We start from the raw sequence: 12,942 nt of genomic DNA, 5'->3' as shown, positions 1-12,942 counted from the left end.
GTCCCACAAAGAAGGGGCCTATTTCTTGCATTTGGCATGGGAATGTCCTGTGGTCAGAACTTCTGGTCGGAGATAGTGGAGCTGATAAGGAGCCATGTAAATAGTAGAGTCCAATTAACACCAAAACACTGCCTCCTAGAATTGATATGTAATAGCAAAAAACAAAGCAAGATTGAGTATAGGCTCCAGCAACCATTGCTGGTGCTGGCAAGGCGCAAAATTGCAATTGTACGGATGGGGGTGCGGGTGCAGAAGATCTCGGCACGGATTCAGGATGTGCGCGAATGGACATTAGCTGAGGAGGTGTACATGAAGAGGTGTCGCAGAGATGAGAAACTAGCTGATGACTTAAGGCTTTGGAGGGAGCTCTGTCATGACTTGTTGGCCGATGGTCCCCAGATAGGCTCACAAAGCGCCACCGCAGGGGGAAATTCTGCGAATCCTGATGGGGAGGGGGAGTAAATGTTTTAAAGGTTTAACGCCTAGTTAGAGTTTGAAGTGGGGGGTACTGCTGATGGGCCGATGTCTTGAACCACTACCACTGTTCTACATGTTTATGTAATTCCTTTGTTGGCTACAGAGAGCACACTCATGGTTGTGTTCATGTAAAACTGTAAATATAATGTGGTGGCTCTCTGCTCCTAGGATGCAGTATGATAGCAAAGGGTATTATGTCCTGATACAGTCCAGTCCAACAGGTTTTTGCCCGACAAAATCAGAAAAGCAGTGGAGAGGGTATTAGTCTAGTATGCAATGCACTTACACTGCAGCGTGTTCGCATCTAGGGTGTTCATAGAAGTGTATCATGGTCACACAGACCCAAAGCACTGAGATGCTTTAATGTCTCTAAGCATTTGGTTCTGAAAAAATGCTAATTATTATTTGGGGTGGGCAAGTGTCCACCGCAAAGGATAAGACCACCACCTGCTAGATGTCACACAAATTAAATATGATAAACCTGTGCTAAGTTACTGGTAACCTGACACAAAGCAGTAAGGTGTAAATCAAAGGAAATGTATAAAGTATTAAAAGTATTAAAGTATTAAAACAGTGCATACACAGTTTAAAACGACCAATTTTGAAAAAAAGAGAAAAATAACAAAAATCCAATAAGGGGAAGCAGAGATATGATTTTTTGATCCTGTGAGTCATGAGGTACTCTTATGGGTGATTTCTTTAACATTTAAATAAGTTCTTCAAAACGTATTTTAAATCCGGTTTACCTACTTGTCAAAGAGTGATGTGGACAGGTCTGTGTAGTAAGGTGGAATCTGCTGCTGCCATACTACACAGGATAGGATTGAAGCCATGTTTTTACTCCCACAGTAGTGCGTGACACTGGCAGCCATCTCATGAACATAACTGACTCACCTATGTTATGCAGTTTTGTATAGCGCTTGTGTACCCGAAGGTGTCTTGGCGCTTTAAAAGGAAGATCAGGGAGGCGAGCTAGGTACAAATGAGGCCTCTGGGTGTTAAAAAAGCCATGTTTTAAGTGTTTTCCTAAAGTGTAAAAGGGACTGGGAATTTTTTTGTTTGAAAAGAAGGGAGTTCCACAGTCTAGTGGTACAGGGTGAAAAGCTTTAGCCATCCCATCAAGCTAGTTTGAACATAGGCACTTCAACATTCTTAACTCCTGAAGAGCGCAATTGTCTAGAAGGTGTGTACCAGCGGAAATACTGTCTGAGAGCCATCGGGCCAGTATTGTTAAGTCCCTTAAAGGCAGTGCACAAGGCCTTGAATAAAATCCTTTTTTTCATAGGCAGCCAGGGCAAGTTGTTAAGTGTTGTGGATGTAAATTGGAATTTGAGGAGGTGGACAACAAGGTGGGCTGCACCATTTGGAAGGGTCCTGGAGTTTTGATAGCATTTTTTGTTGTAGACCAATACATTGTCCATTGTTTGTACAGAATTAATATAGACATGACAGATTTTTCTGAATTAGGGGGAATATAAGGTAGGTTTTTCTCAGAGTTTTTAGCAGAAAAAAAACAAAGATGCAGTTTGGTTGATCTGGTTTTCTAAAGTGAGTTTTTTGTCAAAGAGGACACCCAGATTCTTACACTTTCCACTGGGTGAGGAAATAGGGCCCATATCCGGTGGCCACCATGCCGGGGACTAAAAATCTGTGTTTTTTCCCAAAGAGTAATATCTTGGTCTTGACAGAGTTTAATCTCAGGCAGTATGCTACCATCAAGGTTGCGATTTGTTGCATACACAGGCGGAACAATTTGTGTGTTGTCCGCGTAGAAAACAACAGAGAAACCAAAGAGCTTGATAAGTTTTAACAAAGAGTCAATATAAAGATTAAATAAAGTAGGGCTCGGTGATGCCCCTGGAGGGACTCCATAGGGAAAATTCCAAGAGGTGGATGAGAAGTTTTCTGGGGTGATGTATTGTTCTCTATCCGCAAAGAAGGATGTTAATATGGAGAGGGCTTCATCTCTAATGCCAAGCTGAAAAAGGCGATTTAGCAAAATGTTGTGATTGACAGTGTCAAACGCCGCTAAGAGATCCAATAGTATCAATGACTCGAATGACTAATAGATCACTAAATTGCCTTTCATTTTGTCTGTTTTTTTTACATACCAGTTTTTCTGCACTTGCTTCCAGCTCATTCGCAAATGCTAAAAGGTCCACTTTTGTTATGCTTTTGCTGGTCTGAAAAAGAATAAGTAAACATTTAGGATTAATGATCAATTTGTGAGCATAAAATAAGTTAAGCACAAGACAGGGGTGAAGACGAGGCTATCTGCATGCTAAAGCACTGCACATATCTGTGGAAGTGAAACACAAACCTTATACAGTTATACATTGTGTATTTTATCAGGAGATAACTTTACTGCCAAATATTCTGAAGTGCATCTGCACATGTGTTCAGTGTGCCCTATGAGAGGATTGCATACCTTTTCCCTCTAGGTAACCATTTGTGCTGACTCTCATACTTGGCGTCTGCTGGCCTTAATTATCTCTGGTACATGCATTTGGATGCCTCTGCAGTGCGTTATGAGATTATTTTTCCCTGTTTAAGGAAGAACATGTGGGTATTGGATTCCATGGGACTACATAAGTGTTTGCCCTACACCAAAGTCCAAACCCAAAGAAATAGCCCTGTCTGGCCATTGGTTGGGTGCAAAGACCTCTGAGCACCAAGGCAGCTCTGTGCCCAGGTGCTGTACCATCCATCCCACTCAACCATCTCCACATTGCCTTTCGCCAAGCAGAGCAGTTTCTCATTGCAGGGCCCGGTATACAACCTCCATATGCCTATCACATACACATCACCTGTGCGCAACTCATAGATTATGTGTAACAGTGATCTGTAGACTTTACTCCTTTCTCAGGGTATGGGGCTAAAAAGGAATTCTTGATTGTTAAACAAAAAAATGGATATGAGTATCTTCTTCGTATCTGGGGGCAGCATATACTCTTGTGCATCCTCCTGCCACATCCTTCCCAGAGTCAGGGCATACTCTTCCTGCTCTTTTATACCCAATAAAGAATTTTTTTTAAATCACAAAGTTTTTTCAACATTATAATTTGTATTCAACATATATTAAAACACAAACATAATCACATTTATATCTATAGCATATTATCTTTTGAAATAAATTTAACATACCTCTGACAAAAATGCATCAAAATCTATATCTTCTATTCCTGCTGATCCAAAATTCAGAAGAGCTTGTTTTCCTGTATCATCCAGTAAGATTATGTTGTCAAAATGTAGATTTACATTCTCAAATTTGCCTTCAATGTCATCTATATACTGTGAAAAAACAGTTAGTGTTTACACAGAGGAGATTATATATCATTAATGAAACACACATCAGGGAGTGAAGAAGGGTATCAGCCACAGAGAAAAACACACAAGGCAACAGCATATTCAGGACCGGTGAAATTCAATAGCTCATACATAGCTCCTGGAGCCATGTGTCACAAACATGCTATATTCTGCAGCGATTTAAGATAAAGCAGAGTTTGATTCACTGAAATAACTTGGTCAGTTTATTTTTTTTCTAGAAAAGAGTGTTTTTTAATAAGTAATTTGTTTTTCAATTTTCAGTTATTATCAATATTGTCATCAGAGGGTGTGTACAGAGTAAAGCCGTCATCAGAGGGTGTGTACAGAGCAAAGCCTCATTCTTATTGAGGTCGTTGCAGGGTTCAGAGGCAGAAGCAGTGATGCTGTTGGGAAGTTTCAGGACACAGGGTCACCATATTATTGCCAAGCATGGGATACAATAACTAGGGCTCAAGTAAGGTTTTTAGGGGATTTCGGTTTTAGCAGCAAGTTTTAAACAGCAAAGAAAAGACATGAAATTGCCAGTAGGCCATGTAAGAACATTAAACTGCTCCCAAATAAGTAATAATAATGCATAAACCTCCCTATCCAGAGTTCATGATTCACTTTTAAAGTGCATGGGATTCCGTTTGCAGCAAAATCACACTTCTCTGTTTCCACTTTGTAAGCAGAAATGTAGTGCAAAATGTCCGAACTGCCAGGCCTGGTCCTCCCTTGATCGGTAACAAGCATCCTAGGACATGTTTCGGGTTTTCACCCCTCATCAGCCATGCTAACTTGAATCCAGTTGCACCACAAGCAAGGGACCCACGTCTGGGCATACCCTTGTCCACTCAGGATGAACATAGCACACACAACAAGATGATGGACGGAGTGCTGAAACTTTTCATTCACTTACCCCTCGTCACAGACCTGGGTCTAATAAGTTTTGAACCAGCGGAACAAGCATCCTGGGACTGGTTTCAGGGTTTCACCAGATATCATCCAGGCTAGCTTGAATCCAGTGGTACAGCAAGCAAAAGAACGATGGATTAAATCCAGATCTCTTATCTAGGGATGAGTAGTTGAAATGTTTCAGCACTCCGTCCATCATCTTGTTGTGTTTGCTATGTTCGCCCTAGTGGCCAAGGGCAGGCGCGCAACACCCATTGGGCTAAGTGGGCTTCAGCCCCCCAGTCGTCGTCTTCAGCCCGGGCTGCTGATTTACATGCACTACAATACCGAAAGTAAGCAAACTGTTCTTCCCCAGTTGAATTTTTTTAAGGCTGCACATCGTAGCTTTTTTATTATTGGATGCTTTAGCATCGCATCTGAGAATTAGATTTTAGTTACCACTTCCGAGAGGCCCAGGTTCAACCTGAGCCTGCCATCCTCTACAAAGTTTCAGCAAACCGCCCTGCCCCCCACTTTGTTTCTTTAGAGATGGGCTGCCACGGAGGTGCTACCCTTCCCTGAATGCAGGGATTTCACCAAAGCAATTTTGATGTGCGCACAGCATGGGGTGGGAGTGGGAAGATGTGCACAGCAGGGGGATATTATGCCTGCAGGATTTCCTTTACAAAAGAAAAGTGTCACCTGCACTGGCCATCCCTTTCCCCTTGCTGTGCACATCTTCCCACTCCCAGAACCAAGAGTCTTGTAGTGTGAGCTTTGGTTTCATGACTGACCTTTCAAGTGAGGCCCTGCCTGCCCTGGGCATTTTGGACACAGCTTCTAGAGGAACACCTCAACCGAATTTTACACAGGAGCCGTCCTTACTTGTATCCAGTCTGTACTTTGGAGCGTCATTAGATTTGGTGCTCCTAATTTTGTTGTTGGTAGGACAAAAGGATGAGTGGCTGCGCAGGGAATGAAGCTTATGATGCGGAGTGTGACCTGCCGCTATGCACACAGTACATCTTAGGTTTACACGCATGATCATTTCCTAACTAAACACAGTGAATGGGGGCACGCTAATGAGTGCTGTTCATTGCATCCTATGGCCCCTTCATTGATTGGAAGTGGTTATTGGGGTGGAGAGGGGCTATGAATGTGCATAGGCACAAATATACAACCTAGTGGGTTTTGGCACTGGTTACAGTGCTCGTGCTGGCTATGGAAGTGGCACATTGAGGTAGGGAGCATGGAAGCACCTACAGTTGGTGCCTGGCGTGGAGCTGTCATAAGAAGCATGCTAAAGTGGCACAACTTCTAATAGGAAGGCGCTAGCAGCCATGCGTAAAGCAACTCTTTAATTTAACAAACTTGCCACTGAACAGCCTTACTTGGTTAGAAATAACACGTTCGGCACTGGTACCCCACGATCCTTCCGCATCAATGGATGTAGGTGTTTCGATTCAGTTTCTGCACTCCTGTGCTCTAGTGTCATATGGTGAAGTGAGAACAGAGATCCTGTGTTGAAGATGATGGCTGTGAAGTTGTGCGACACCTGGTGTGTCCTGACCTTACAACACCAGTGTGATGTAGCTGATGGTCAGGGACGCGTGTTAGGCCCCAGTCAGCTGAGTGGGCTTGGGGCAGTGATGCCACGGGTATCTGCCCCCATGTCTGCTGAGTGAGCCGGACAGTGGTGCCATGGACAGGTGGTACTTGCAAGTGATCCTGTTACAAAGAAGATCGTAGCCTCATTTCCAGCAAGTGGCCTTGAGGCAGTGGGGCCCCCGGCATGTCTTTGCAAGAGATGTGAAAGAGAACCAGCGCCCCTTATCTGCTGAGTGTCCCTGCCCAGTGGTGCCATGGGTGGGTGGGTCCCTGCCTGTAATGTCGATTGAAGAATATGGGGCCCATTTCTAATACATCCAGTCAACGGGTAGGTTGATCTTCCTAAATTAGTCTGCAGGACTGTGACAACAGATGATGGCTGAATATGTCTACCACGTCCTAAGTTTGGATCGGTGGTAAGTGTATTACAGACAGGTTCCTACGTTTATTTGTGGATCTTTAGTTTATTTACACGTTTTTCTTCGATTCATTATCTATCTCAATAAAGACGGATAAAACCTGCCAATCTTAAACATTCACTGTGCTGTAATTCATTTGTTACACCATCAAAATACATATTTTAAGATGCCTCTTGCAAGTAACCGGCAGTTCTTTGTAAGAATTTCCTCCATCTGAAGCCAGGCCCCAATGTGTTAAGTGGTGTATAACATCAGGCCTGTTCCCAGGCCATGGGGCTAGCTTAAGATAACAATTTTTTCTTATTTTCATTTCATTATTTGTTTACTATGCTAATTTCCTTGCGTGTAGTCTTATTTTTTTATTTTCTTCATTCTATAGTATTATTTGACTATTTGTCAAACATGGACGTTCACTCGCTAGGAGCCTCTTGGTGCTAAAGATATGAAACTGATAGCAGATTCAGCTTGGTGAAAGGAATTACGGAGTGAAAATACAGGTTTTTAGTTTTGGCGGGCCAGGGAGATAACCAGGAAGACAGTATTTGAAATCTGAAGAGGCCTATGGAATGGAGAGCACAGGCCATCCAGACAAAGGTGTAAACTCTTTGGAAAAGACCACTGTACTTATGACATCAACTCACTAAAATAGTGAACGAGGCTTAATGGCATGGTACTAGAAGAAACTTTAACTACTATGAGTCACCAAAGCCTTTGTTTGATTTCAAAGCAGAGGGCAGTGGTTTGGTCTATTTTTCCCAGATAACCTGGAGCCAACCAGGACTCTGTTGGGAGCTAATCTTACCTTCACAATCAACTGTTATCAAGTTGGCAACAGGACCAAGAAGTAATGATTTAACTAAGGATTGACCAACTGCTATGTGAAATTTGGCTAAATCGTGATCAAACCAAAGTCAGTCAGGACCGGAGTCTGTTTTGCATTTTCCAGCATCCCTCCCATGTGTTAAATAGATGACCAGGAACAGCTACATCCTTCTGTAGTTCAGTGTCTTGAAGGTTTCTAGGGAAAAATGAATGGTAACTAAGAAAGGTATCTAATCTGAGGCAATGGTTTTCTGGAGTGGCTTTTGATAGTTTTTTTCCATAGAGTATGGGGTACTTTATTCCTTGTTATAATGGTTGCATCACTCTTTCAACCCTCTGATAGCTTCCCTTACAAGTCACTATTTTCTTTTGATGCAAGAAATTCTATGTTTGTTGATATGTACAGGAAATGTAAGCATAAATGCATACTGACTTAAATGATTGCATGTCATCTAATAAGTGAACATTGCAGAGGAAATGAAAGAGCGAAAAAAAAACTAGTGTTTCCATTAAGGCCCTTATCTACACCTGGGTGGAGCCACAGCCACTAGCAGTTCTCCCTCTTAATTTAAGGGGTGGCTGGACTATATGGAGAACAGCAGACAGTGGCGTAGTAGTGCGGACCCCACCAAGCCGATGCCCTGTTCCACCAGGTGGCCCTGCAGGACTGCCTGAAGCATAAAATGGAGGAAGGACCCCCCCCAAGAACAACAGCAATCTGTTTCCTCACCTGAAACCTACTGTGCATGTATTTTGGGTCCATAGGCTGTCTCTGTGCTCTGTGGAGGAGAACATGGTGGTACTGGCAGCACTAAGCTGGTGGTTGCCTCTGCTACCCCGCTGCCATCCATCCTTGCCAGCTGGCGAAGTCAAAATCCGACAGCAAGTATTGTAACCAGATTCTGACAAGACAGCTGTTTTGTGGGCAGCTGGAAGTGTAAATCTCATTATCGGATTTATGGTTTCTCGACCTCCGCACCATCTTTTAATCGGTGGGATAATTTTGTGGAAGTAGGGTACTACATCGCTCGGCCAATATGTCGGACAGGCCTAAGCATATACGTGGCAGTTTGTGTTGTGCTCAGGAAGCTGCTTTTCACATTGCAGGCGCTATCAGCGTGCTTTGATAAAGCTCATCGTTACTAAATTATTGAAGTAGAAAAACAATGTGATTTTCTGATATTGAAAGAAATGAAGTCATGAGCAGACTGTAATATGTAATAGCATGTTTTTATACAGGAAATATCCTTTAGTACGAAGCTGGAATCACACTGTGCCTTAACAGCGCTGGCAATAGAGCGAATGCAACGTTACCACGCATGTGTATAGCACGCAAGCCGTTGCAACGATTTGCTTTAGGGGAGCGCATTGGTGGAGTGGCGTTGGATTTAAAGTCCAACACCTTCCCTACTGTTGCGCAGACTGGAGTTGGAATAGTAAATGATACTAATCCAAAATTCAGTCCACCCTAAGGCGTAAAGACGCATTCATTCTAATGCATGCGTTGAAAAAGCATGCATGCAAAACGCATGCGGGATTCTGTCATACAATCCTGATTTGTCAGCCCCCCTAAACATTAATAGTGCTAGCTGAAAGCAGTGGATTAAATATACAAGTATTTGTTCCTTACCTTGCTGATGTTTAGGAGCTCATTTAGATGAAAAACATTTTCTATCTGGAGTGCAGAGTAAATCCCTTTGTTCTCTTTACAGTCACTGTAAAATCAATCATTATGAAGAGATTAATATTATATTTGCTTTTTTTCCGTGCAGCACATTAATTTAAAAAACAGAATGGAGCAGTGCAAACATACAGAATTCATGCCACGGTTTGTACTGAAAGGTAGTTTAGCGCTGTTTCTAATAACTTTTCTTTTTTTTGGCTCAAAATATAATAACATTCATGCCACAGTTTGTACAGGACAGTAGTTTAGCGCTGCTAGTATTAACTTTTCCTATTTCATGGTTAAAAATATAATGATATTGTAATCTCTAGCCTCGAGTATTGTCAATAAACACTTTCATAGTCAGGCCCTTGCTGTTTCAATCAATCTCTTTAAGCCCAAGGGTAAATACTTTTGAAGACATATTTTACTTTGAAGCCTTTGAAAGCAGAGTGCAGTGCTTCGAAAGCAAGCTCCTTGACAGATCCAATCATCACTGGCACTAACGCACGTTATCAGAGTATATTTTGAAAGGTATCACATGAGACAGTTCCTAGCAATGCTCTAAAAATGACAGTTAAACAAGCATTGAAAATGCAATAGGTCTCGCCCTCGTTTAAGTTAAAGCAATTCTGTTTGTAATTAGGTGACTTTTTAGCTTTGCTTTTATTAGTGTTTTTCAAACTTTCATGTACATACCATGTATCGTATGCATATATGTATATGTATGCATGCATTTATATTTGTATTTATATAGATATGCAGATGTATATATACACATACATATATATAAATGCATATGCATATATATATATATATATATATATATATGTGCATATGTGTGCACGTAGAGAGGTAGAGAGGTTGAGAGGAAGAGGTAGAGAGGTAGAGAGAGGTAGAGAGGGTTAGAGTAGAGAGTAGTAGAGGGAGAGGCAGAGAGAGGTAGAGAGAGAGGTAGAGTAGAGAGTAGAGAGTGAGTAGTAGAGAGTTAGTAGTAGAGAGTGAGTAGTAGAGAGTGAGTAGTAGAGAGTGTAGTAGAGAGTGATTAGTGGAGAATGAGTAGTAGAGAATTAGTAGAGAGTGAGCAGTAGAGAGTGAGTAGTAGTTGAGAGTAGTAGTTGAGAGTAGTAGAGAGAGAGTAGAGAGTAGTAGAGTGAGTAGTAGAGAGTGAGTAGAGAGAGAGTAGTAGAGAGAGAGTAGTAGAGAGAGAGTAGTAGAGAGTGAGTAGTAGAGAGTAGTAGAGTGAGTAGAGAGTAGTAGAGATTAGTAGAACATAGTATAGAGTGAGTAGTAGAGATTAGTAGAACATAGTAGAGAGTGAGTAGTAGAGAGTAGTAGAGAGTGAGTAGTAGAGTGTAGTAGAGTAGTAGACAGTAGAGAGTAGTAGAGAGAGTGTAGTAGAGAGTAGTAGTGTAGTGTAGTTCTTATATTCCTGATAGGCTCTGCACATTGGAATAACATACACTATAGATTTGACATAGGAATAAGGTCAGTATGTCTCTATCGAGAATATTAAACTTAATTACTTGTGTGTGTCAGCTAACTCAGAGGTCACTATAAACTTCTCGAATATACAAGAAGGGATTAATCTCTGACAACCGCATAAACATGACAACTTTGTTTCCCTTTAGAATCGGAACAGTCTCAGAATCGTGGAAACAATAGATAACAGTTTCACTCAGTCAATCGTGCAAGCTTTGTTTCTACAGAGTTGCACAGAAAAAGAGAGACGGGCATTACAATAAAAGAGTTTATTGAACAGTCTTATTTCTCATGCAAGAGATATGAATTTCTACAATCGTAAGACAGACTGCGAAGCACAATATGTACGAGGTTAGCAGTAAGATAAAATAATACTGCAATAGCATGGATTGTAGCTATGACATATATTAATCAAAATACATACATAAATAACATAAGCTAAAATGTGCTACTCATCTGATGCTTCTAAATTGTTCTACCCCAGTGTACCTAACCCAAGTGCAGTAAGAGGTTTGAAGTAGGTGCTATTTCTAAAGTATAGGTAGCTATAGTTTAGTTTAGCCAAGAGTTGCCAAAAGTTTCTCTAATTTCTAGTCAGCTCCATACCTTAGAATGAAAGAGGTTGGAATCTCTTTTCTGGACTCGATAGTCTAACCCCCCGCAAGGGAAGTCAGAGAGCACTGGAGCTGGATTCTCACCGAGGAGGATGGCAGCCTCAGGTCAGTGCATCAGGCTGGAACTCGATCTCCTTCTGAACTTGCCGTGGCGAACCGCGTAGTCTGGGTTGGATTGAATCCTCCGGGAACCGCAATTTGCCAGGGCAAGTGCTGGTATATTTATACCTTGAAGGTGTCTAGGAATGCCAGTATTGACGTAAAAGTCGGGCAGAGGAACGTCATGAATGAACCCCAAAGGAATAGATGTTCATGCATACTTAATGAGTTCTTGGAGATATCAATATTCAAGCTGAGAGAAATTCCTAAAGGATTAAGGGTCTGGATTTCCAACAATTCGTTTTGATGTGGATGGACGGATGTAGTTGGCCATGCCTTTATTTGGTTTGTACGGACAATGTCTAAATAAGGGCCGGATTTCTATGTCCAAATAAGGGCAATGTGAATTGTACCTATCTAAGGGCATAAATCGTGAAAGCTATATATGCAATCTAAATCTGCACACAACAGTGGAGAGTGAGTAGTAGAGAGTAGTAGTGAGTGAGTAGTAGAGTGTAGTAGAGAGTGAGTAGTAGAGTGTAATAGAGAGAGTGTAGTAGAGAGTAGTAGAGTGAGTAGTAGAGTGTAGTAGAGAGTAGTAGAGAGTGAGTAGTAGAGAGTATGGAGTAGTAGACAGAGTGTAGTAGAGAGTAGTAGAGAGTGAGTAGTAGAGAGTAGTAGAGAGAGTAGTATAGAGTGAGTAGTAGAGAGTAGTAGAGTGAGTAGTAGAGAGTAGTAGAGAGAGTGTAGTAGAGAGTGCGTAGTAGAGAGTAGTAGAGAGAGTAGTAGAGTGAGTAGTAGAGTAGTAGAGTGAGTAGAGAGTAGTAGAGAGTGAGTAGTAGAGAGTGAGCATTAGTAGTAGTAGAGTGAGTAGAGAGTAGTAGAGAGTGAGTAGTAGAGAGTAGTAGAGAGTGAGTAGTAGAGTTAGTAGTAGAGAGTAGTAGAGTGAATAGTAGAAAGTGAGTAGAGAGTAGTACAGAGTGAGTAGTAGAGAGTTAGTAGAGAGTAGTAGAGAGAGAGTAGTAGAGAGAGAGTAGTAGAGAGTGAGTAGTAGAGAGTAGTAGAGAGTGAGTAGTAGAGAGTGAGTAGTAGAGAGTGAGTAGTAGAGAGGAGTAGAGAGTAAGGAGTAGAGAGTAGTAGAGAGAGTGTAGTAGAGAGTAGTAGAGAGTGAGTAGTAGAGAGTAGTAAAGTGAGTAGTAGAGAGTGAGTAGTAGAGAGTGGTAGAGAGAGTAGTAGAGAGTGAGTAGAGAGTAGTAGAGAGTAGTAGAGAGTAGTAGAGAGTGAGTAGAAAGTAGTAGAGGGTAGTAGAGAGTAGTAGAGAGTAGTAGAGTGAGTAGTAGAGAGTAGTAGAGAGTGAGTAGAGAGTAGAGAGTAGCAGAGAGTAGTAGAGAGTAGTAGAGAGTGAATAGTAGAGAGTAGTAGGGAGTAGTAGAGAGTGAGTAGTAGCGAGTGAGTAGTAGAGTGAGTAGAGAGTAGTAGTAGAGTGAGTACTAGAGTAGTAGAGAGAAGTAGAGGGTAGTAGAGAGTGAGTAGTAGCGAGTGAGTAGTAGAGTGAGTA

General features: G+C 41.8%; 1 protein-coding gene across 9 annotated transcripts in view; it reads right to left on the bottom strand.

Moving 5' to 3' along the window:
* PROM1 (prominin 1) overlaps window positions 1-12,942 on the bottom strand; it is a 675,175-nt gene that overhangs the window by 150,302 nt on the left and 511,931 nt on the right. For all 9 annotated transcript variants that reach the window (XM_085642390.1, XM_085642389.1, XM_085642385.1 and 6 more), the window contains 3 exons: window positions 9,157-9,241; window positions 3,622-3,768; window positions 2,589-2,660 (listed from right to left, as the gene is read on the bottom strand). In XM_085642390.1, the coding sequence (XP_085498516.1) occupies window positions 2,589-2,660; window positions 3,622-3,768; window positions 9,157-9,241 (304 nt within the window). The remainder of the gene's footprint in view (window positions 1-2,588; window positions 2,661-3,621; window positions 3,769-9,156; window positions 9,242-12,942) is intronic.

This window comes from Triturus cristatus, chromosome 2_2 (assembly GCF_964204655.1).
Source record: "Triturus cristatus chromosome 2_2, aTriCri1.1, whole genome shotgun sequence".
Lineage (NCBI taxonomy): Eukaryota > Metazoa > Chordata > Amphibia > Caudata > Salamandridae > Triturus > Triturus cristatus.
This window is presented reverse-complemented; position numbering and strand designations above follow the sequence as displayed.